At 43.1% G+C, this 23,131-nt stretch overlaps 1 protein-coding gene across 2 annotated transcripts; it reads left to right on the top strand.

The window, feature by feature from the left end:
• The first annotated feature begins 3,821 nt into the window (after window positions 1-3,821).
• Window positions 3,822-22,597, top strand: NPL (N-acetylneuraminate pyruvate lyase). 2 transcript variants are annotated; one of them, XM_035124193.3, is made up of 12 exons: window positions 3,822-3,994; window positions 5,601-5,702; window positions 7,930-8,003; window positions 9,418-9,505; window positions 11,628-11,685; window positions 12,752-12,827; window positions 14,230-14,322; window positions 16,125-16,273; window positions 17,050-17,096; window positions 17,783-17,867; window positions 19,427-19,466; window positions 20,746-22,597. In XM_035124193.3, exons 2-12 carry the CDS (start codon window positions 5,638-5,640, stop codon window positions 20,895-20,897), a joined length of 927 nt encoding a protein of 308 aa, XP_034980084.2. In that variant the 5' UTR covers window positions 3,822-3,994; window positions 5,601-5,637; the 3' UTR covers window positions 20,898-22,597. The 2 variants fall into 2 exon arrangements, with proteins under 2 accessions (XP_034980084.2, XP_034980083.2); XM_035124192.3 differs by having other exon boundaries at window positions 3,880-3,999.
• The last annotated feature ends 534 nt before the right edge of the window (window positions 22,598-23,131 follow it).

Raw genomic sequence — 23,131 nt, 5'->3', positions numbered from 1 at the left:
AGAATTAAACGGATACAAAAGAAAGGGGTGGATTCTCCCTGCCAGATCTAAAAATTTACTACAAAGCTGTGACATTTTGCTGGTTAAGAGAATGGTTTACCTTAGAAGACACAGATCTCTTGTCACTATGCCTGCATTGCGCTGCCATTACCACGCCCAGGGCCAGTCCTACCGTTAGACAGAGGCTATGTAAACACTACCTTCAAAGCACCTTCAAAGTACGATACCTTCTTTCCCTCAGGGAATTCAGGACATTGTGGTTTATCTCTCAAGGGGTTACAACTCTCAGCCACCCTTAACAAGCTACAATGCCCATAATTCTTTGAGGGAAAGAATGTGCTTCAAATCTTCCTGAAAGAATCATGCGTACACAGCCAGGTGAGGCAGCTGAGGTGATGGAGGGAAGAATGTGTGCCAGGTGGGCTACTTAGTGCTCCCTCAGCTCACCTGCTGCCTTCAGGAGCGGTGAAGGATGCTATTCTGTCACCAGTGTTGAAGTAAGGTTTACTTGCCAGTATGGCTGGCTTTTTTTATATAAAACTAGCTGGCCCAGCCCTGCGTTGCTGTGGGTTTTAAATGGACCCTTTTCTGTTAAATTGACCTTCAGAGTCTCCCTTCACAGTCCCCTCACCTGCCCTGTCCCAACCCTGACTCCCCTACTGTAAGTTTCAAAAATAAGACTCCCCCCACGCATGTTCCTGAAAATATCCCCCCCCACTGCTTTGGCTGACTCAGGGTCCTACCTCCCCCCCCCCATGGCTAGGTGTTTCCCCCCTCCCTTTGTTGGGCCTCATCCCTGTGATTCCCCCACCATGTGAAAGGCCCATTTTCTGTTTGTTTTTGCCTGTGGGCTACTGGGCAATGTTGCTGCCTACTCAGTTTTCCCAGTCCCAACCCCACCCCCACTGCTTTGGCTCACTCAGGGTTCACCCTCCCCCCCATGGCTATGTGTTCTCCCTTTGTTGTGCCTCGTCCCTGTGACCCCACCCCCCACCCCCGTTGTGAAAGGCCCTATTCTGTTTGGTTTTGCCTGTGGCCTACTGAATGGTGCGGCCTACTCAGTTTTTCCTGCTTGGCAATGCTGTGGCCTATTGAAAAATCTGGGCCTTGTTGCTGCCAGAGGACTGTTTTCAGTTGGTTGCTGTGGAATGTTGTGATGTCATCTGGCAGCGCAGCTTTGGAAGCGGCAGGGTGCGATCTGCCTTTCTATTGGATGCTGCTGGAGTTTTCAGAGCTTCGGGTGGTGACGTCTAATTTGGGCGCCACTTTTTTGTGTTTAATCATTATTTTAGGTGTGAAACATGTGGTTTTTTGGAAAAATTTTAATGCCAGATCCCTCCCTGATGGGCATGGAACGTTGTGGCCAAACTTGTTACATTACGGTTCAGCAGTTACGGAGAAAGGCTGTGGCCTCCGCACGCGCAATGCCTACATTTTTTTATATATATAGATAGGGAAAGGTGCCATCTTGTCTCTCAGGCCTTTTTTTCAGCCAGAGCTCAACTTCGGTACCTCTCAGGTGGGCACCAATGCCATTATAAGTGAACAAAGGAGGTGTTCATGGTGAGTTCTGGCACCTCTTTTTCTAGAAAAATGGCACTGTTGTCCTTCACCTCAACATATCTTGGGCAAGCCCTGACTATAATCCTGCAGCATGGTCCTCCCCATCCCCATTCAATTTTATTCTGTTTTCTTTTTAAATTCAAATCAAATCTACTTTTTGTGCTAAAGCATGAATGCACAAATAAAATAGTACAACCCCCACTCCATTAAAGCCTGGTTGCATTAATAGGATTTGTTTTAAAATGAATGAGAAAAGGACGAGATTGGCTCAGCCTGCAAAAAGGAAAGTGCTCATAGAAATTTTATTATTATTATTATTATTATTATTATTATTATTATTATTATTATTAGGTAATTCAAGCAGTTGAGAAAAGCAGAAGCTGTTTTACAGTCACACCAAATGGGGAGGCTTTCGCTGCTTAAGGGTTGCAATCCCAAACCCACTTCCTAGCATCTAATGGGGCTTACCTCTGAGAAAACATGCTTACCACCTTACCCATGGGAGTGAGCAGTGTGAATTATGGAGGAATGTCACACCACCATTTCCCTGCCAAAAATCACCACCCGAAGCTGCTGTTAACCCACTATTACAGTCCTAACCATACTTTTAAAATATGTTCTTAAATGTCAGTTTTTCTTTTTTTCATTTTTAATTTTTTTATCTGTAAAACCAGTGCCATCTAGTGTCTGATCCACATTTGGAAATAATTAGTGACTAATTACAATGTTTTGCATGATAAATTGTACTTGTCATGAATTTGTTGTATGGAATGCAACAAAAAGGCCATTATATTACACCTTAAAATTTTCTTTTAGCTTTTTATAGTATAGTTTTATTTCTTTCCAATATATAACAATTAAAAAAGAAAGGAAAGAATAGAATACAAAAACAAAATCCCAACTTTTAGCTTTTTAAAGAATGTGCACTAAGATTTATTTACTTTTCTTTTTTGTACGTTTGCTCAAGGAAACTTTGCCCATTTGGTTGTTCATTAGAAAATTTATTTCCTTGTGTCTGTAGACTCGAGATCATGCAGACAAATCCATAAGCCAAATTGATAAAGAGTAATCAAATAAACAAACAAGTACAGTCAAACCTCAGTTTGCGACCGCCTCCGTTTGCGACCGCTTTGGTTTCCGACCACCGCGGACCCGGAAGTGTTTACATCCGGGTTCTGCGGCGCTCGGATGCGCAGAAGCGTGCCTTCGGCGAGCGACCAATTCAGGGAGCTACCGGCTCCACGGAACGGATTGTGGTCGCAAACCGAGGTACCACTGTAGATGGAACAATCTAATAAATGCAGATCATGGAAATTATTTGGGGTGGGGGTTGTCAGGTGAATAGTGGTCTTTCATGAAATGGCTGAGATGTTTATTTTTCTTTCTTCTAGACTTCTTCCCAGCCAAACTGCCTGGAATCTAAAAGCATATCTTAACTTGGTTTGCTTGCTTGCTTGCTTTAATATGAACAGGATACCCTTGTTCAAATTAAAGTATTTTATTATTGCATCTGATATATAAGCACTCTAGTCTACAAATGCTTGTGCCATAATAAATCTGCCCTTGTTGCACTTGCTTGTTTAAGCAATCCTATGCACACTTGTTTATTTGTTACATTTACATCCCTCGAAGGAGCTCAGGGTGCAAACGTGCTTCTTCCCCTCCCCGTTGTATGCTCACAACAGCCCTGTGAGGTAGGTTAGGCTGAGAGACTGTGGCTGGAAGGAAGTCACCCAGTGAACTTCACAGCTAAGAAGAGATTTGAGCCCTTGCCTCCTAGGTCTTGGACACTTGTTGTTGTTGTTGTATGTTTATTAAAAAAATAACAACAACAACAACAACTTATTATTTATATGTTGCCCATTCGACTGGGTCGCCCCAGCCACTCTGGGCAACTTCCAACAAATTAAAACACAGTAAGATATCAAACATTAAAAACACACTTATATAGGGCACCGCAGTTCACTGTTAGCTTACCAGGGAGTAAATCTAAACGAGGCTTCCCAATGAAGAAACCTGTATAGAATTGTGCTGTTCATGTTACTATTCACTATGGGTTTTAGAATTTGGGAGGGATAAAAATCTATGTTGTGCATGTGCGTGTACAATGTATTTATTATGGAATATCTCTGAAATCAAAAACTTGCTGCTCATCCCAGAAAACTGGGTAAGTCCCTATGCCTGATGTATATCTTAATTTCACCCGGCTGAGGCTGCATTTACAATTCCCTCTTTTCACTCTCAGCCAGCAAACTCCTGCAGCTGAATTGAACTGCTTAATTCAGGGCAGTGATTTCCCATCTTTGTACTGAGCATGCTCAGAACTTTTGGGCATGCTCAGTAATGTTTATTTATTTCGTTTAAAGAAGCAGCCGCAAAGCCGTCTGATTCGTAGAAGCCGGTACTGTAGCTGCAGAACTTCCTAGGCTAGGTCAGGTGAGAGAGAAGTGTGCCCTGTTTTCTTGTGTCTGCTGCCGGGCAGTTACATCGTACCGGATTTGTTGGCAAACTAGTTCCTTCTTTGCAGGATAGGGCTCTTGGGGAATGAATACGGCGAGGTTATTGCTTTGTTGTGCCATGGTCCGAGTGACGGATCATCTGTAATAATGCAGTCCTTAACTGTTTTCTAAGAAGTGCAGGGTGGGCTGCACAGGGAGGAATGCCCTGAAGGAATGGTGTTTCTTTTTTAAAACAACAGCAATGGTATTTTCATATTTGTTCAAGAGAGTCCAGGAAGATAGTTTGTGTGCAAAATGAAAAACTGTAGCTGTCCCCGTTATTGCCTGCAGAGTCTGCAGGAAGTGTGTACCTAGAACAGCAGTAGCACAACTCCTTGAATTATGGCTGGTGGAGTGAAAGTCACAAAGTGGTTTGTCCACTGCTTTTTCAGGCTGAAGGGCTGTGGTTTGGTTTGGTTTTCAAAGGCAGAGGAGAAGGAAAGGGTGTGGTAGAAGTGCCTTGTGCAAGAAGTTGTTGAATCTGGAGGGTGATGATTTCATGAAGTTATTTGGAAACACAAACCCTTAGGGACCCAAAGAAGCCATGGACACTCTGCCTTTGAAATCTGAAAGTCAGCAGTTTAGATAGATAGATAGATAAGATAGTCATTTGGATTTATAGCCCACCTTTCACCTCAAGGTTACTGCAACTCAGTAACAGTAAGATCTTATAGCACTATTTCCCTCTCGCCCAAGACCTGGGCAAAGTTGTGTATTTGGACCAAGCCACAGTGAACAATGATGGCACTAGATGTTTGTTGGCAGGGAGGGACCACCACCAAGAAAGTCATGTCATGGGTGTCTTTTGCAGGCCTTAGAAGGCAGCAAGCACTGCTAATGGCACTGATTATAATATCCAGGCAGGTGTGTATGGAAGGAGTCCTCTCTCCTTCAGATATTTGGGGCCACATGATTGGACTCCACCTATAACTCTGGTGGTATCATCTTGTCCCCAGTCTATTGAATATCTGTCTAACATCTACATGAAGCCATTGAGAGTGGCCATGAGAGAATTCTAAGCAAGGTGTCACTAGTACATTAATGATACTCAGATCTATTTCTCTGTAACATCTGAATTAGGAATACTGGTTCTGGTCCAGCATCCTGTTTCATCCAGCGACCAACGAGATGTATCCAAGATGCCCACAAGCAGAGCATAAAGGGCAATAGCCTTTTCCTTCCCTTTTCCTCTTCCAGCAGCTTCCATTATTGTGGAAGTGAATGCCATATGCATTTACTTACTGCATCATGAAATCCATATATAGAGGCTTCCCAGAGCATAGGCTGTCTAGGGTGGCTTGCAAAACAAATACAGCCATTAAAAGCAGTAAGCGCTTTTAAGAACTAAAAATGCAGTCAAGAGGCAAGGCATGCGCTGTTGGGTGGCTGTTTATTTGTCTTGATGCTGAATGTTTGCCAAAACTGCATATTGTTCCTGAAAGAACAATAGAAAGTTCTCTGTGTCCTGGACTCTGTCTGTAAGGGTTTGGTATTAAGAGAGGGCTATTCAACATCTGCTTATTTTCCTGTCGCAACCAGGGCTCTTCTCTTTCTCTGACGCCACCCCAACCGCTCCATGGCAGCCCAGAAGAGACTGCAGGGTGTCGTGGCAGCCACTGTCACTCCAATGACTCAGGATGGGTAAATATCTCCTCAGCCTTCAAAGCAACGGCAGTAAGGTTTGATGGGCTCTTAAATAAATCACAGGCACAGATCATGATTCGTTTTATCATATCCTTCATTGCCTATCTGCACCTGTCTTCAACAGAAAGGGGGAAATTGGATTTAAAATGGCAATGATTAACCAGAGCTTTCGGTCTTGCCATCGAATTTTAGAGCACAACTTCTCTGCAACTACAAAATACTAAGTTTTTGACCCTCTTAAGCAGATAGCTTGGTTCACTTGCTTGAAGTATCTGTTTGCACTGCTTCAGAGGCAGCGTGCAGGGACCTCTAGTGTGTGTGACATACATAACTTACAAAGTTACTCTGTATGGCTCAGTGTACCTGGAGAGCACTTACAATTACAACCAGAATTCAAAGAACCACTCCACTAGGGCACGGCTAAGGCTGATGGGACTTGTATTCAGAAACATATTGAGAGCTCTTGGATGCCTGACCTAAGGAGTCACCATTTATCTATGGCAACAACTTTTGAAATGGAGAGGTGTTTCTAAAGCAGTTTGTGAAGTGGCACTGTGACCTGCTGTTCGAGAGAGGAAAGGGAACCCCACACCCCAAAGGTTGCACACTGTCCATTGGAGATGCCTGAAGTATCTCTTTCGTTCCTCGCCCAAGTGGGCTCCTTTGTAAGATGTGGAAGATCCTGATCTGGAGCAGGTGTTTGGATCCAATCCTTTGCAGATCTATTATTCTAGTGTAGCGTAGACTAGGAATGGGCAGTCTGCCTCCCTGCATTATCCAGTTTCCAGTGGCCAACGCAATGCCTGCTGGTTGCTGGAATTCTTGCAAATATTGCTGGACTGGGTAGACCTTGGTCTGATCCTCTTGCCTATTCTTAAGCAACCATGCATGCTTGGGCGGTCATTGGACACAGATTAGTTAAACCTTAACTGTTAAGATTGTATAGTTAGGATCTCTTGCCTGGTAGGGGAGATGACAGGCATTCAGCAGAGTCAGCAAAGACTATCAGTCTGGTGAATTCCGGAAATCACAATTCTCACTTCCACTTCCAGTCGCTCCCTTTAATGTAGGTTTTGATTGTATCCATGAATTGGTTTTTTTATATTAAAAAATCATACTGGTATGCTTTTTATGTTGTACATTGCTTAGAGATTTTATAAATATTAAGCAGGTTATAAATACTTCTAGATTAAATGCAATAAATATAAATATAAAACCGTGGTAATTCTAGTAAGAAGAAAAAAAGTGGACTATAGAAGGGTGAAATTGGCCCACCATTGGAATAAAGCATAATGGTAGCCCCCACCCCCCACCGCCTGCCCCCATTTAACAAAAGAAAACTAAATTTTAAAAGCAGACTCTTGCTTATTCCTGTGCTGCCTCTCTGCCTCCTGGAGCCCTGCACAACCTGGCAAGCTTAAGATCAAGAGCTTATCAGGAAGGAAAAACAGACAGTGCTGCTGGTCAGCCATTCTCTTTTCAAGAATGTGACCCATCTTCACAGATCACTAGTTTGCTTCTGTCAGCAAGGGGTGAGACACTTATTAACAACGTTGACCTTGGTACGAACAAGTGAGGTGACCTTGGAGCCAGACACCCTGTGGCAACGATGACTTGGCCCAGGACTTCCTGCTGCTTCTGTGGCCATGCAAATGCCTTTCAAAGAGGCAGGGTGGACTTCCCCGAATTTTCATGGGCCAGGGACTAGGGGCTTCGTCCAACTGGGATTGAGTGGGAAATGGGAAACCAGACGGGCTTCCCTGTATCCACTTGGACCAGCAGCTAGATAGAACAGAGTTTCTGAGCCCTCTGCTCTTGGCAAAACCTGGTGACGTCAGACAGACAGTGTTTTCCTGCTGCTCCCATTCAGAGTTGGAAAGCTGTCCGGAGATAGCAGGGGGGAAACAGGAACAAGGAATGTACAACAGCTTTTGCAGCCTGGAAAACAAGGTTGAAAGTTTCCATGCAATGGGCTCTCCTTTCTTTGGCTTTCTGGTTTCTGTTTTTGCGTCATTTCCAAACTGTGAATGGAAACAAATGGCATTAGCGTACTGTAGGGAGTGATGCCTTTAATCAAATTATTGTATGATCTGTCTGGCGAGGGAAGATTGGTTGTTCAGGTTCAGCTTTCATGTGTGCATGCCTGACACTTTACATTCTGGGTTTTTCTTTTCAGTTATGGCTAAAGGTGATCATGCTTCCTATCTTGTGTTCCTTTCTTCAGGGAAATCAACCTCTCTGTGATTGGCCAATATGTGGACTACCTGATAAATGAGCAAGCTGTGAAGAATGTCTTTGGTAAGATATGGCTTATGAGACCATTTGCTTTTGTGTGGACTGTCTCCTACACAGAAATGGTTATCATTTCAGCCCCAGACATCTAAGATGACACAATATATTGTGATAACCTTATCACAATTACTTCAGGATCAGAGGTACCATGCCTCTGAATGTGTCCGTTTGGGGAGCAACAGCTGGAGCAGGCACCCCCAAACTGCGGCCCTCCAGATGTTTTGGCCTACAACTCCCATGATCCCTAGCTAACAGGACCAGTGGTCAGGGGAGATGGGAATTGTAGTCCAAAACATCTGGAGGGCCGCAGTTTGGGGATGCCTGAGCTGGAGAGTCCTATTGTACTCTAGGCTTTCCAGAGGCATAGAATTGTAGAAGTGTACAGTTGGAAGGGACCCCAATGTCCTCTGGTCCAGCCCCCTGCAACGTAGGAAGGCATCTGATTGGCCACTAAGGAAAATCGGATGCTGGCCCTTGGTCTGATTTGATGCAGCAGAGAGCTCTTCTTATCAAAGGATTTTGTGCAGTCTGGTAGATAACAAACAACTTGGCTGCCCATATTCACTCCAGGGAGGCAGATGACAACTTAAATGTCTAATTTATCGTTGCAGTGTGCAGTTTTTGTAGGTACTTGTTTCTGAAACTGAGCCTTCTCCATGGACGTTTATGCTGTGATAGGTCCCATGTGCATGCTTCCCGCAAAGAATTGTGGGAACTGTAGTTAACTGCTGAGAGTTGTTGTTGTTGTTTAGTCGTTTAGTTGTGTCCGACTCTTTGTGACCCCATGGGCCAGAGCGCGCCAGAGTTGTTAGGAGACCCTTATTCCTCCTCACAGAGCTACAGTTCCCAGAGTTCCCTGGGAAGAGAGATCACTTTTTAAAAACCTCTCTGTGAACTTTAGCCCTTGTACCATGGGCCTACAGATCTGACCCAGTATAAGGCGCAAGGTTGGACCAAGACATTTTGGCCCCTGAAGTAAACCAAAAAATGGCGCCCACCCCACCCCACCCCCTCCAGGGAAGAAGGGGTGAGCAAAGATCTACATCAGGAACAAGGCGGGGGGTGGGGTGGGACTAAAGATCTACCTTGAGATAGATGGTGGGAGAAGATCAGCAGTGTCTCCTATTGGCCAAGAGGCCACTGTAGAGGTGGCATTGGGGGGGGGGGGGTAATACATTCCTTTGAGGCCAAAACTGCTGCCCCTGTGGATTCTACCACCTGAGGCAGTCGCTTCACCTTTCCTCATGAGTGGGCTAGCCCTGATAAGGCAACTTGCTATGTTCCTGCAATGCACTCCATGATCTGTGCAGCAAGGCTTCCTGAAAACATGCTGAAGTAATCGTTTCCCCCCCCCCCAAAAAAAATACTCTGTTCTTTCTGTGTGTGCAAATACTTCCATTTTTTCCTTTTTTGGTCACAGTAAATGGAACTACAGGAGAAGGCCTGTCCCTGAGCGTTCAGGAGAGGAAGCAGCTGGCAGAAGAGTGGGTGACTAAGGGCAAAGATAAGTGAGTAACCAGGGGTGGGGTGGGGCGAGATTGGTGTGTTTCAGAGAAATCACTGGCTATCTAAGCAAAGACAGTTGATTATGAAATCTGTGCTCTGTTTCCTTCCTTTTTTTCCCCTTTAAAGGCCAAGGAGAGGGGAACAGTTTTTCGAGACTACCGTCGAAAGTAACAAGCTGCAGTATGTTAATGTCTGTCTCTCATCTCCGGCAGATTTCTTTATATCTTCTCGTTGCTCAAAGAAAACAAGGGAAATAAAAGTGGATATTTATAGGAGGAGAGAGCTGTCTGTCTTGTTTTTGTCTATACCATTCCTTGCAGGCTGAAAATAAGGATGGAGAGGTGGGATATGGGGAAAGAGAGAGTGTTGTTTCTTTCAGACAGAATGCTTGGGCTGCGCTGCTCCTGGTTCAGAGATGAAATAATAGTTTTACCTTTTATGACAGTGGAACAGATTTCCTCAGAAGGTGGTGGACTCTCCTTCCTTGGAGGTTTTTAAAGCATCTGTCATGTATGATCTAGTTGAGATTCCTGCATTGTAGGGGGTTGGACTAGATGACCCTCAGGGTCCCAAGTCTACAGTTCTATGATTCTGTGTATGAATTATGTAGAAATCACCGGAGGGCAAAGCACACAGAGCATGAAAGCTTTTAAGAATCCTTTTCCTTCTACTTGCAAATGTTAACTTTGTAATACTAAAAGTCTGTGAATATATTGGTTTCTGCTTTTAAATATTAATTTCCCCTTCAACAAGGTTGCTAAAAATTATTTCAAACGGCTTTGATGCAGCCCCCTTTTGTTGTCTTTTTAATTTGCTACCTTGACTACTGCTTAAACTTTAAGTAATTGAAATCCTCTGATTCTATAAGAGCACATGGATGTGACCTGTAAAGTGGCTGTGATTGGGCCAAATAATAATTTTTACCATTCCAAAGTTTGCTGGCCTAGGTAGCATCTGCCAAAGGTGTGGTGCTGCATGGTCAAGAGTCACAGTGTCTCTGAATGCCCATTGCTGGGAATCCCAGTGGGGAGAGTGCTGTGGAGCTCAGGTGAGGCACCTGCCTGGCCGCAGGGAGAACAATGTGGATGGACCATTGGCCTGATCCAGCAGAACTCTTTTCATGGTCCTGTGACTTCTGGCTTTCCCACTGAATATCATACATTCTTTTTTCTTAATTGGTGTTCTCTTATGAATATTTATAGTACTTTATGTAAACCACTTAAAATATTTATTTTATTTTATAAACCACTTAACATATTTATTTTTGATTAAGCTGGCTAAGTGAAGGCACAAATCTTCAGAGAAGAGTTTCTGGGGCACTCCTGAAGGGTGGGGGAATATGACTCAATATGCTCCTTTTCCTCTACAAGTTTTTGAAACATGGGCTACAGATTTTGACAGTGTTCTACTTTTGCTCTGTGTTTCATTTTGCTGTTCATCTTTCTCTTTGAAATACCTGCATTTCTGCATAAATATGCCTCTTTACTGGACAAAATGGCATATATCCCTGTGTTGCACGTTTTCACATGTGATGAACACACATCTGTATGCTGATGTGTGTGCACTGAGGGGCTAACTGCTCATTAATTCCCAATGCTCTCCTCCTCCTCCTCCTCCTCCTTCTTCAAGTTGCTTTAGAACAGATGATTTGAAAGCAAGTGAAATGCTATCAAGGGAGAGGGAAAGCTGTGGAGCAGTTTGGACTAAAGATGTCTGAGGAAGGAATCAAGTCCTTCTCTGCTTTTCTGTTAATTCTTAATTGCCTCTCAGTGAAGCAGATTTTCTATTCCAAGATATTAGATCAGGGGGACCTTTTCAAACTCTCTATCCTCCATTCCAGGCAAGCAAGCAGCATTGTCATGGCTCGGGGGCACATCCCACCCAGGCAAAAATAGCTGGAGACCTGGGGTAGAAACTTTATGCAACCTCTGGGTCTGTGTTTCCCCACCCTGATATAGATAAGAGACATACATGCACATGTACAAACACATGGACCTGGTTTTAATACATGAGTTTGTCCTCGACAAGGTTGCATTTAAATAGATATTATGAAATGCTTGAAATGCAAACTGTCAGCAAAATGACCGCACACACAAACACGCTTTCCTCTTTTCTATTTTGCAGATTAGATTACGTGATTATTCATGTTGGTGCACTCAGTTTACCAGAAGCAAAGGGACTGGTGAGTGTGTGGTTTTTAATGTATTTCCCCCTGTTTTTATCCTACATGAACGTTGGCTGCACAAGGAGACAGTCCCGCCTACATTTATTTATTCATTGCATTTATATCCCACCTTCCCTCCAAAGAGCTCAAGGTGGCATACTATATATAATTCTCGTCTTGCCCATTTTATCATCACAACAAACCTGTGAAGTAGGTTAGGCTGAGTGTGAATGAGTGGCTTAAGGTTACTCAATGGCAGTGAGCTTCATGGCTGAGTGGGGATTTGAACCCTGGTCTCCCACATCCTAGTCCAACACTCTAACCATTATGCCACATTGACTCCCTTCATGTCAGTGCAGGGTTGAGAAGCTACACTTGCTGAAATTCCGCCTACAACTCCCATCATCCCTGACCGTGGGCCATGCTGGCTTGAGGTGATGGAAGTTGGAGTCTGACATCAGTTGCAGAGCGACAGGTTCAGGGAAGCAGCTTTAGGGAGAAAATAAGGTGAGGGTGTAGTTTCAACAAATTAAGTGGGTTCCAGCTATTTAAAAAAAATAAAGTGTTATTTGCATTGCAGATACTTGGAGTAGCTAATTGTTAGCGTATGATCACTGCAGATGATCAAGACACATAAAGCCCACCAAAAGAATTGCTTTGCAATCAGAATATCTCCTCCTTCTCAAAACAGCCAGGAATGGCTATAGAAACAGTACCATCAGGAGATCCAATTACAGTGGTAACTCTGGTTAAGAACTTAATTCGTTCCGGAGGTCCGTTCTTAACCTGAAACTGTTCTTAACCTGAGGTACCACTTTAGCTAATGGGGCCTCTGGCTGCCGCCGCAGCACAATTTGTGTTCTCATCCTGAAGCAAAGTTCTTATCCTGAGGTACTATTTCTGGGTTAGCAAAGTCTGTAACCTGAAGCGTTTGTAACTCGAGGTACCACTGTATATTTGTATACATAACTCTAGCTAGGGAATTCTCATGTAATTGGGGCATAGACAAGTGATCTGTTCCTTTTTTAGCACTTCCGTGATGGTGCCAATCTCTATGGATATAATTTCTTTCATTCCTTTTCAGGCTAAGCATGCAGCAGAAATAGGAGCGGATGGCATAGCTGTCATCGCCCCCTCTTTCTTCAAACAGGTGAAGAAAGGTGAGGAGGCAGGTCCCACTGTATTATTTCCCCTCTTTCCATCTACATCCTGGGCAGGTCTTCAGTACTGTGAAGAACAGTGTTGTTGGGATGTGAGATGTGGGCTGCTTCTGTTAACTGCTGCATAATCAATGCCTTAGCAGTTACTTTTCAATTTACATTCCCTCTTTGTATTCTATGGGAGTGTAGAAAAGCCACAAAATGTGGCATTGGGGGCAAATTCACTTTCCTGTGGATCTCTGCTTCCATTTGAAAAAGAAGGAAACCTTGCAGTCCTTGTGGCTTGGAAGTCACAATTGAAAAATATCAGGTAATGGACCTTGTAAAATCTCAGAAGCCAGAGTGGTGGCTGAATAAGAATTCCAGTGATCAGGAGGTGAGGCTTCAGTGCCTCTTGACTGACAGAATAAATTATGCAAGATGAGCATGATAAATTAGACAAATTTGCATAATTTATATTGGCCGCAAAAGCCTATTTTTCTTCGTACAGATTTCAGGTTACCTTAGCCAGAATGTTTTGGGAGTGTGTGTGTGTTTGTTTTCTTTTAGTGCAGAGTATGCCCATCCATGAATATACAGTAATACCTCCGTGAACATCCGACTTGTCTAGCATCCATTCCGGTGAATGTCTGCAGCAAACCCGGAAGTACCGGAACAGGTTGTTTCTGGGTTTGTACCTAGCACATGTGCAGAAGCGCTAAATTGTGCTTCGCACATGCACAGAAGTGCAAACCGCTCCGTGCAGATGTGGCGCTTTGCCCTGCGTCCTTTTTGGCTAGTGACTGGGGCTCCGGAATGGATCCCGGCCGCAAAATGAGGTATGACTGTGGAAGGTAAAAAGAAATGGCTTTTAGGTCCACTTCTGTGTATCATGCAAAAGGATGCATCTAAGCTTTGAACATACTTAGTTAATCTCCTGGGAAGATTTCTACTTTTATAGAGCCTAGACTTGCATCTCACAATTCACAAATAATGAAGATGTGGTCTGCAGTCTTTTTGTTCTTGCATCTTCCTGCATCCATTTTCTTTACCATATTCTGTGTTAATTTGAGATGCTACCATCATTTATCCTCATTGACATGAATCAGATTAGCTCTGGTGGTTTGGGAATCCCAGATGAAAGCCTGGAACAATCCTTCTCTCCTTTTCAGTCTCTCCACCTCCAGCCACGTATTTACAATTGGCAGCCTAGCTGGGAAGGTGAATTACCAACTATGGCACCCCTTCAAGAGTGGACCAAAATTCCATTTTAATCTCTCTGTGTGTTGGATGGGGGCAGGGATAGTTGTGCAGGCAGTTTGGGGTTGCTACTTGCATGTCACATAGGCCTACATTGTACATGAGGTGTGCTCTTCAAAATTACCCAGGTTTTCAATTGCTTTCATTGTCTTCTCTTATTTAGATGCTCTGGTTGCCTTCTTGCGGGATGTTGCATCTGAAGCCCCAGGCATCCCATTCTATTATTACCACATCCCTCCCCTGACTGGTATAAAAAGTAAGTGCTACTCACCTAGACCATCCTAATTACATCTCGGGGGAAAGTTGGTGGACTCAGCAGCTCTTTCTGCGTATGTTTGGTGTTTTAATTAATTTAGGCAAATGTCAAATGCATAGGATTGTACTTCAGAATGTAGTGGTAGTCAAGATAGCCCTAGATCTATTATACTAGTATTATACTCTGTCCACCAAATCTAAATCCTTAAACCTGTTCCTCACTTCCACTGTGTATTCATAAGGGATTTGATTTAGATTGTCTCTTACTGGCTCAGTGGATTTTCCTACTTTTCACCCTCCTAAGCCTTTCCCCTCAAGCTGTATTACCTAGTGCATTTATACAATTTAACATAAAGTCCACATTTCAAATGAATTCTAGATTTCACATATATTTACTTTAAAAAGAAAACAAAGAGCAGTATTCAAAAAGAATTCAGCTTAATTAACCAGGGGAGAGTACTTGCTTCTTATTAGACCTATTTTCTTAAAATGTCTCAGAAGGATGTGAGAGATTGCAAGCAATTAAAAATCCTTATGATTTCCTCCTTTTAAGGAGGAAACCTTTTAAGGGGTTTCCAGCAGATCCAATCCTTCCAAGATTCCAGCCTCTTTTACTGATTTCAGTTCCAGTTTGTCTTTAGAAAAACAAGTTCAGTCTTCTATAAGTCACTGCAACCTAGATATATACCGTAGTTCCATTCATTCCCCCAACAGAGTGCACAAAAAGTTTGTTCCAAGTTTTCCCTTCTGGTTTCGAATTCACCAATGGCTGTAGTTCAAAGTCAAGTCCACAGCTCGATCGCTGCTCCCCCCCACTCCCTGTACTTTCCAGCACAAAAGCAGTTTGGGGGTTGCAGGAGAGCCCTTTTGCAGTCTGCTGGACCTCTCAACACCCTGAGCACCCTCTCGGGGCTTTTTGGGGGGGGGGTGCGCCTCACCTTGGCACTTCCCCGTTTCTCCTCGGGGCTCAAGTCCGTCAGACGTTTGGACTCATGCTGCTTTCCACCATCTGCAGAAACCGGAAGTGCACCCAAGACACATTTAAAGCACATTACTTCCCTCAAATAGTGCTGGGAACTGTTGTTTGTTAAGGATGCTGGGAACTGTAACTCTTTGAGGAGAAACCACAGTTCCCATGGTTCTTTAGGGAAGTCGTGTGCTTTAAATGCCCAGTGGATGCACTTTGAATGTATGGTGTGGATCAGGACTAAGTTCCATTGTTCATACATATGCCAGTATTAGAGGGCATTATCCTTGTCTATATGCATTATTAAGTATTTGTTTTACTACATTTTTTTAGACTCATTGTTAAAACCGTGTTTATGGAGGACAATCTTACTCAGCTACGAGTGATCGCCAAAAAGAGAAGAGAAAGTACCGTATATAAATTTTGAGCCAGTGTAATGGCCAAGGTTTCCCCTCAAAAAGCTAGAAAAATGGTAGCTTTGTGAGAGTGCCAATAATAGTCTGTTAAACATTGCTTTACCTCCCTCTTGGCCCACAATTCCCAGAGTTCCTGCTCTGAGACAGGAGGACGTCTGCAAAATCTGGTGTAAGATTATAGTGTATTCTGATCAAGGAATTCCATTTCTATTGCCTTCCACAGATGAGGAAGAGATAACTTTGGGGGCATTCTTCCCAGATTTACACCTTTTCACAAGAACACATTCTTTGTAGTGTATTTTGGGATAGGTTCACAGCCTCTATTGTGATGTTTTCTTGCCAGATGTGGTCATGTACTTTGCCCGGTAAGACCTGAAAACTTGTTGATGTTCCTCTCTTTTGCTCTCCCTCTCTGTTCAGTTAATGCTGAAGAACTGCTAAATGGGATGATAGAGCAGATCCCCACCTTTAAGGGGGTGAAGTTCAGTGATAAAGACCTCCTGGATTTTGGGCAGTGTGTGAAGAAAAATGATAAAGGCCAGTTTGCACTTCTGTACGGTGTGGATGAGGTAAGGCATTTCTATATTAATAACTGGTGTACTAGAATAGCAAGATGGCTTCCTAAAGTGATGTAACCAAGTAGTGCTTTTTGTGCTACTGGGGACATCTTCTGCCTTCCTAAAGAGTTGCCATGATCACTTTTTGTTTTTGTTTTTCATGTAATTTTTAAAATTAATTTTCCATTTTTTAAACAATGTTATAACATCGTACCACCTTTCACAATTTTTTAGCTCTACCGAGTTTTTGACTTCCTTCCGTTCCATCATCTGGTTTTTATAAAACACATCTTAGAACCACACATTTATACTGTCTAACTTCTACATTTAACTTAAATTACTTAGAACTTAAAGCACAAGTAGAAAGTTTCTTCTTTTAAATGTTGCAAACTTCATCGCAGTCCTGCTAGTGTCTTTATATGTTTACACTGATTGCCTACGTATTCAATAAAGTGTTCTCCCTGGAACCCTGGGTCACTCTGCTTTTGGATTTTCCCCGTCAGCTTTGCCAATTCTGCATAGTCCATCATCTTCGTCTGCCATTCCTCTACTGTCGGTAATTCTTGCTGTTTCCACTTTGGGGCTAATAAATTCTAGCTTCTGTAGTGGCGCACATGAACAATTTCTGGTCAGCTTTTGATATTTCCACTCCGGTCATCCCCAACAGGAATGCCTCCGGTTTTTTAGGGGCCATGATCACTTTTTGAATGTTGTCTTCCCAGCAACAAGTTGTTCTACTGTTTTCTCAAGGAAATAAAATATGTGGATTTTTGTCTTTCCCTAACCAGCAACTCCTGGGTGCACTCGCTATGGGAGCGACTGGGGCAGTTGGAAGGTCAGTCTCTCTTTCACAGCACAAACCTAACTATGTCACCTCAGAAGTAAATCCTATTGAATTCAGTAGGGCTTACTCCCAGGTAAGGAGGGTTAGGCTAGCAACCTCAGTCATCTTTACATGGATGAGAAAGTATGAGTTCCAAAGAGGGTCATTTTGCAGTTCATTCTTCTGGCTGCTTTTAGCCCTGTACCAGTTTTTGTTTATACAGCTGAGTGATGAGTAAGAAAACATTCATGTCTGAAACAGTGTTCTTCTTTTTATTGGTATAGCTCAGAGGTCCCCAAACTTATTTGGCCATTGCTTCCTTTTCAGAAAAAAAACCCTCAGTGCCTCCCCCCCCCCCCGATCACGTCTCTTCCTTGCCTGGATGGAGAAGGTTCAGAAGAAAGCAGCCTCTTGTGCAAATGTTGTGTTTCTTGTTCCACCCCTTCTTGCCTTTGGCCCTGGTCGCCACTGTCATGTGGCCCCTGGAAGGGAATCTGAAAAAGTTCCTTACCCCGTTTAGAATGGTAACCATAGTCTGTACAGTAGCATCTCCCCTCCCACTTTCTCCCTTTTAATAGCTTATTGCACCTGACATGCTACTCTGTGCAGTAGCGAGTCCCAGTTTTGCTCGATCGATTCTAGTTATGGGGGCACATATTAATACTAACTCTGCTCTGCTGGCTTTTGTTTTCGTACAGCACCTATAACTATCTGGGCAAGGCAAATAACTTAATGCTGGAAGCTTTTGCCAATGGAGACCTCTCCTTGGCACAAAAATATCAGGTATGATATTTCTAACTGAAACTGATTACAGTGGATCATAGTATGATAACAGATTCCTCCTTCCTTTCATATATAAGATAAGATAATAAGATATCTTTATTGTCATTGTCCCCTTGCGGGAACAACGAAATTACTCGGTTGCTACATCCACTCAGATAAAGCATTCCGCATAATCCAAAATTACAAAAAGCTAATTAAAAACAGTAAATATACTACAAAATAACAAGTAAAATAAGATGACTTCAAAGTCCGGGCTTTCCATTTAAGGCCAAAATTGCTCTAGAGAAGAAACTGTTCCTGAGACGGCTCGTTCTTGCCTGCATTGTTCTATATCTCTGTCCCGATGGCAGGAGCTCAAAGAAATGGTGACCAGGGTGCGTTGGATCTCTTGATATATTTAGTGCTTTTCTATGGCACCTGGTGGTGTAAATTTGTTCTAAGGTGGTGAGTGAGCAGCCAATAATGCTCTCTGCTGTTTTAATAATTCTACACAGCCCTGCTCTGTCCTGGGAAGTACAGCTTCCGTACCACACACATAAACCGTACATGAGCACGCTCTGTATGGCACAGTGATAGAAGGCAAGCAGCAGCTTTTGTGGAAGATGGTTTTTCCTTAAAATTCTCAAAAAATACAGTCTCTGCTGCGCCTTCTTCACAAGCCCCCTTGTATTAACACTCCAGGACAGATCCTCCTGTAACTCAATGCCTAGAAATCTAAACGTTGTTACCCTCTCCACACAAATTGTGTCAATCAAGAGTGGCTGGACCTCGTTCTTCTGTCTCCTAAAGTCCACCACAAGCTCCTTAGTTTTCTTTGTGTTTATGAGCAAGTTGTTGACTCTGCACCACTCTGTCAGTTGCTGCACCTCATCTCTATACTCAGTTTCCCAACTTACACTGGCAGCCCAGGACCTCCATATGCACTGCCCAGGCTTGCACCGCATAGAGGTCACCTTGCTGCTGCTAACACAGCCGTTTGACTTCACCCCTGGAGGTGCACTCCATTGTCTCTCGAGGCAGATGAATGACAGCAACAACAACTTTATTCAGCTTTACACACTTAGCCAAATTTTTAGGGGGGGCATCTGGGGGGGTGAATGGCAACCCCACCCACCATTTAACCCATTGTGTTTTGACTATACACGATTTTGGCATTATGCTCTATCCCTGGAGTATAACCCCCCCCCCTGCCGCCCCTGCCCCCAGTAAGTTGTACAGTACAGATGGCACGCTCTAAAAAATAGTGTGCATCTCCCCGCTACCCTTTACCCAGCTTGGGATAATGGGCAAATGGGAACAGGTTTCTTGACATGCATCACTTGCTGAATGTATTTGCAAACAGTTGGTGTGGGACCCATATGACCTAGCTGGCACTCTGCCAAAAATTTAAATAAACACTCATTGCACCCACCTCAGATCCTGTGTGCACTTCCCTTCCCAATCCTTCCTTGTTCCCTCTCCCCTAATTACCTGATAACACTATCTATACCACCTCCAGCTGCCCTACACTTTTTTTATTACCTATAATAAAATTAATAAACTTATTTTCTGTCTCCTAGTACTGTACCCAGGAAGTAATCAGCTTTTTCATGGCACAGGGTAGGTACCACAGTAGACTGAATCCTTTTCTGCCCATCTGACATGGTTTATCCAACGTGGCTTGAATGCTTCTGAATTTCCTTTTTTTAAAAAAAGCTTTTGTTGTCCATAAAGCGCAGGTATGTTCTGAAAGACTCCATTCAACTCTCTCTCTCTCTCTCCATTTTTCCTTTGCAAATTGCCCCTTGCACTTCTTCAAATACAGCTTTTCTCATGGGCATAGCCAGGATTTTTGTTAGGGGGGACAGATTTGTATTGGTTTTTATTGATGTTGATTGATTTTGGGGGGAGAGCTTCCCCCTGCCCCTCCTTGGCTACACCCATGGCTTTTCTCCTACTGCTTTGATTTTCAGACCTCAATTTCTTTTCCAAATACATTTCTCTAAAAATATATATTATTATTGTAAGATGATAGTAACAAATTATTTGTACTCAAGTGCTTACACCAGGCATCCCCAAACTTTGGCCCTCCAGATGTTTTGGACTACAATCCCCATCTTCCCCGACCACTGGTCCTGTTAGCTAGGGATCATGGGAGTTGTAGGCCAAAACATCTGGAGGGCCACAGTTTGGGGATGCCTGGCTTATACTAAAGTGTATGTACTAAATGCTAATCATCTAGCAGCTTGTACATTTGAACTATGCCTCAGATTTCATCTGTATATATTCCATTGTGAATCTAATTGTAATATCTTGTTCTCTGCCATAGAATTTAGCCAGATTCCCCAAATGTTTAGCAACAGTAACGCTCCATGTCAGGCAGTAAATGCATGTGTGATATAGTCAGCCCTCGAATTTTGAGAGCTCGTATGACATTGTCATGTTGAATCAGTAAGTTCCCGTGTGGAATCTCACCTCTGTTTTTCTGTCAAAAACATTAAGTAATTAAAGGTTGGGGACTAGTCGGTTGGCTAAAAGTTTGTGGGCAAGGGCCAGACTTCCTGAGATGCAGTGAGTAAATCATAGGGTTTCTCTACCCCTGCTCTTTTATGAAAAGAAATTATTTTAGTCACATCCCTACTATACATTGTAAAGCACTCTTGTAACAGTTGTGGCTTTCCCCCAAAATATTGGGAACTGTCGTTTAAGGGTACTAGTCTCCCATAGCTACGATTCCCAGCACCCTTAACAAACTACAGTTCCTAAGCTAGTCCATGACTTTTGAATTGGTATGGGTGCTTTAAATGTATGGTGGGGCTGTGACCTTCATCATTGACTACCAAGTGGGACAGAAACTTTGATGTGGAATGATTTGTGTCCTTTTTTTTCTTTTGGCTAGGCTTTGGCGTTGCAGAGACCAAAGCAATCGTGACTCTGCTTTCAGGGATACCCATGGGTCCCCCACGACTTCCACTCTCAAGTGCCTCTGAGGAGTTCATTGCCAACGTAAAACCCAAATTGGAGAGCCTGAAGAACTGTTGCTACCACTGACTTTAAACATCCAATGTGGGCATAGGAACATGGACCATGCAACTTGGTGAACAGGTCTCACTTGCATACTTGAGATGCCTCCTGACTGCACAGCTTCCATGAGGAAATTACTCAAAGACTCCTAACAGGGACTATGCATTGATATCCTCTACATACCTTGCCTGGATGGAAAACAGTAGCTGCTTTGCTGCCTGGCAAGGATATGATGCCTCTCCAAAAAGAAAATATACTCGAGTATAAGCCGACCCGAATATAAGCCGAGGCACCTAATTTTACCCCCCTCAAACTGGGAAAACTTATTGACTTGAGTATAAGCCGGTTCACCACCCCACAAACCAGTGGAGGAGGAAGGAGCAGCCCAAAAGGGCTGCTTGCAGGCTGCTCGTTCCTCCTCCACCGACAGTGGCAAAGGAGGAGGAGGAGGAGAAAGGAGATCTGTATTCTATCCCTTCCTTTTCCTTGTATGCAGTTGTTAACAGTTGTCAACAGGTTTACCATGCCCATTGAGTCAATCACCCATCTCCTACCACCCTTCTGAGAAAAACCCCACCCCACCCTCCCACTATATATAAGGGTCTGGTGACTTCTGTTTCAGTGTAACTGAAGAAGTGTGCATGCACACGAACGCTTACACCCAGAACAAACGTAGTTGGTCTCTAAGGTGCTACTGGACAATTTTTTATTTTAATTTTTTAATTTATTTTGACTGCGTCAGACCGACACGGCTACCTACCTGAATCTATTTTTTAAAAGTCATTCACACAATTAGCCATTGGGCAAATGATATATCTTGTGCACTTTGCATGGGGAAATATCAATACAGGTGTGCAAGGTTGGGGGCAATGACCTCATGATAAAAGATAGTGGTTTAGACAAGCTGCTCCCACTCACACAACTAAAGATTTACTACAGCCTACACTAAACAGTCCATGAAGCACAAGTTCAAGATTATTGGAATGGTAATGCCTCAAAATGTCTGTGGAGGCAAAGGAAAAAACACAACTTACTTTGCACTGCCAAGGAGGACATCACAAATGATACACAATAAATAAACTCAAATTGGTCCACTATGTTGGAGCGGCTGTAACCAAGCAGGATCCTATTACCACATGTGTTGCGAATGCAAGTTTGTACAAACTTTCTGGAAATACTTTTTACTGAGGTTTCTCGTTACAGGGCAGGCGCTACAACCTGATCCTAAGTTCTTTAAAAATTGTTTATTGATGACAATAAGGATTTAATGCCCTACTAATCTTGATGATCACTGTTAGACAGCTAATTACCCAACATTGAAAGATAGCAACCATTCTGAATTTTGAGGTGTGATGGGATAGGATGCAGAATGTAGTCCTAATGGAAAAACAAAGAAACAATTCAGAGCACTGTAGAAAACAAAAAGCTAGGATAAATTTGAAAGCGTTTGGTATATGTTTATTCAACATGTTGTGAATGACAGCATTACTGTGTTGCCACCATCAACTCATAGTACACTTCGAAATAACCTGTTAAGAAGATGTATAAGAGACACTTGATCTGGAGAGATTAAAATGAACAGTGTGAAGTATTTTATAAACTTACCTGTAACTCACCTAAGTGGGATGTATTAACATGCATGGAATGTCTATGGGATAAGGAAAGGGATTTCTTTGTTACATTTACTTTCAAAACTGCAAAAATAAAGTCTTTTTTTTTAAAAAAAAGTGGTGGGCAAAAGGTTTCTTTCATGTTAGAATGCTCACAAGTCTTCTAATTGATAAATGACTCTAAACAGGTTTTCAAAGAACTCCATTAATTATAGTTCAGAAACTGCTGCTTGACACAAATTGTAATGGAAAATAAAGTGCCACAATAAATTTGTGTGGCCTGTTGGTGGTGATGAGCAGCAGTTTTAGGCCACTTGTAAGTAAGGACAGGACCATGAAAGTAAATTATAATTGTCCAGAACCTGCTATAGTTCATTGGTGATGAAGGTGTAGTTGATGAGCACTGCCCTGTCAGCCTCTCTTCTGAGCCTGTCTTGCAATAAATTACTCCCAGATAACAAGTCTGGCCTTCTCAATCTTGTCTGCCTCCCCCTGGCCACCCACCCTTCATTAGGTAAGAAATCAGTTATAGAAAATCCTTCAGCTGTGTGTTTCTGTCCAACAAGTTGCAACAAATGTGGAGTAAGAAATCTCTTCCAAGTCCTGTGGCACCTTAAGAGCTGGCAAAATTATCATGGCACACTACTGGAT

This window comes from Zootoca vivipara, chromosome 7, assembly GCF_965207765.1.
Source record: "Zootoca vivipara chromosome 7, rZooViv2.hap1.1, whole genome shotgun sequence".
In the NCBI taxonomy this organism is placed as follows: Eukaryota; Metazoa; Chordata; class Lepidosauria; order Squamata; family Lacertidae; genus Zootoca; species Zootoca vivipara.
Note: the sequence above shows the minus strand (reverse complement) of the source record. Positions and strands in the feature narration are given on the sequence as shown.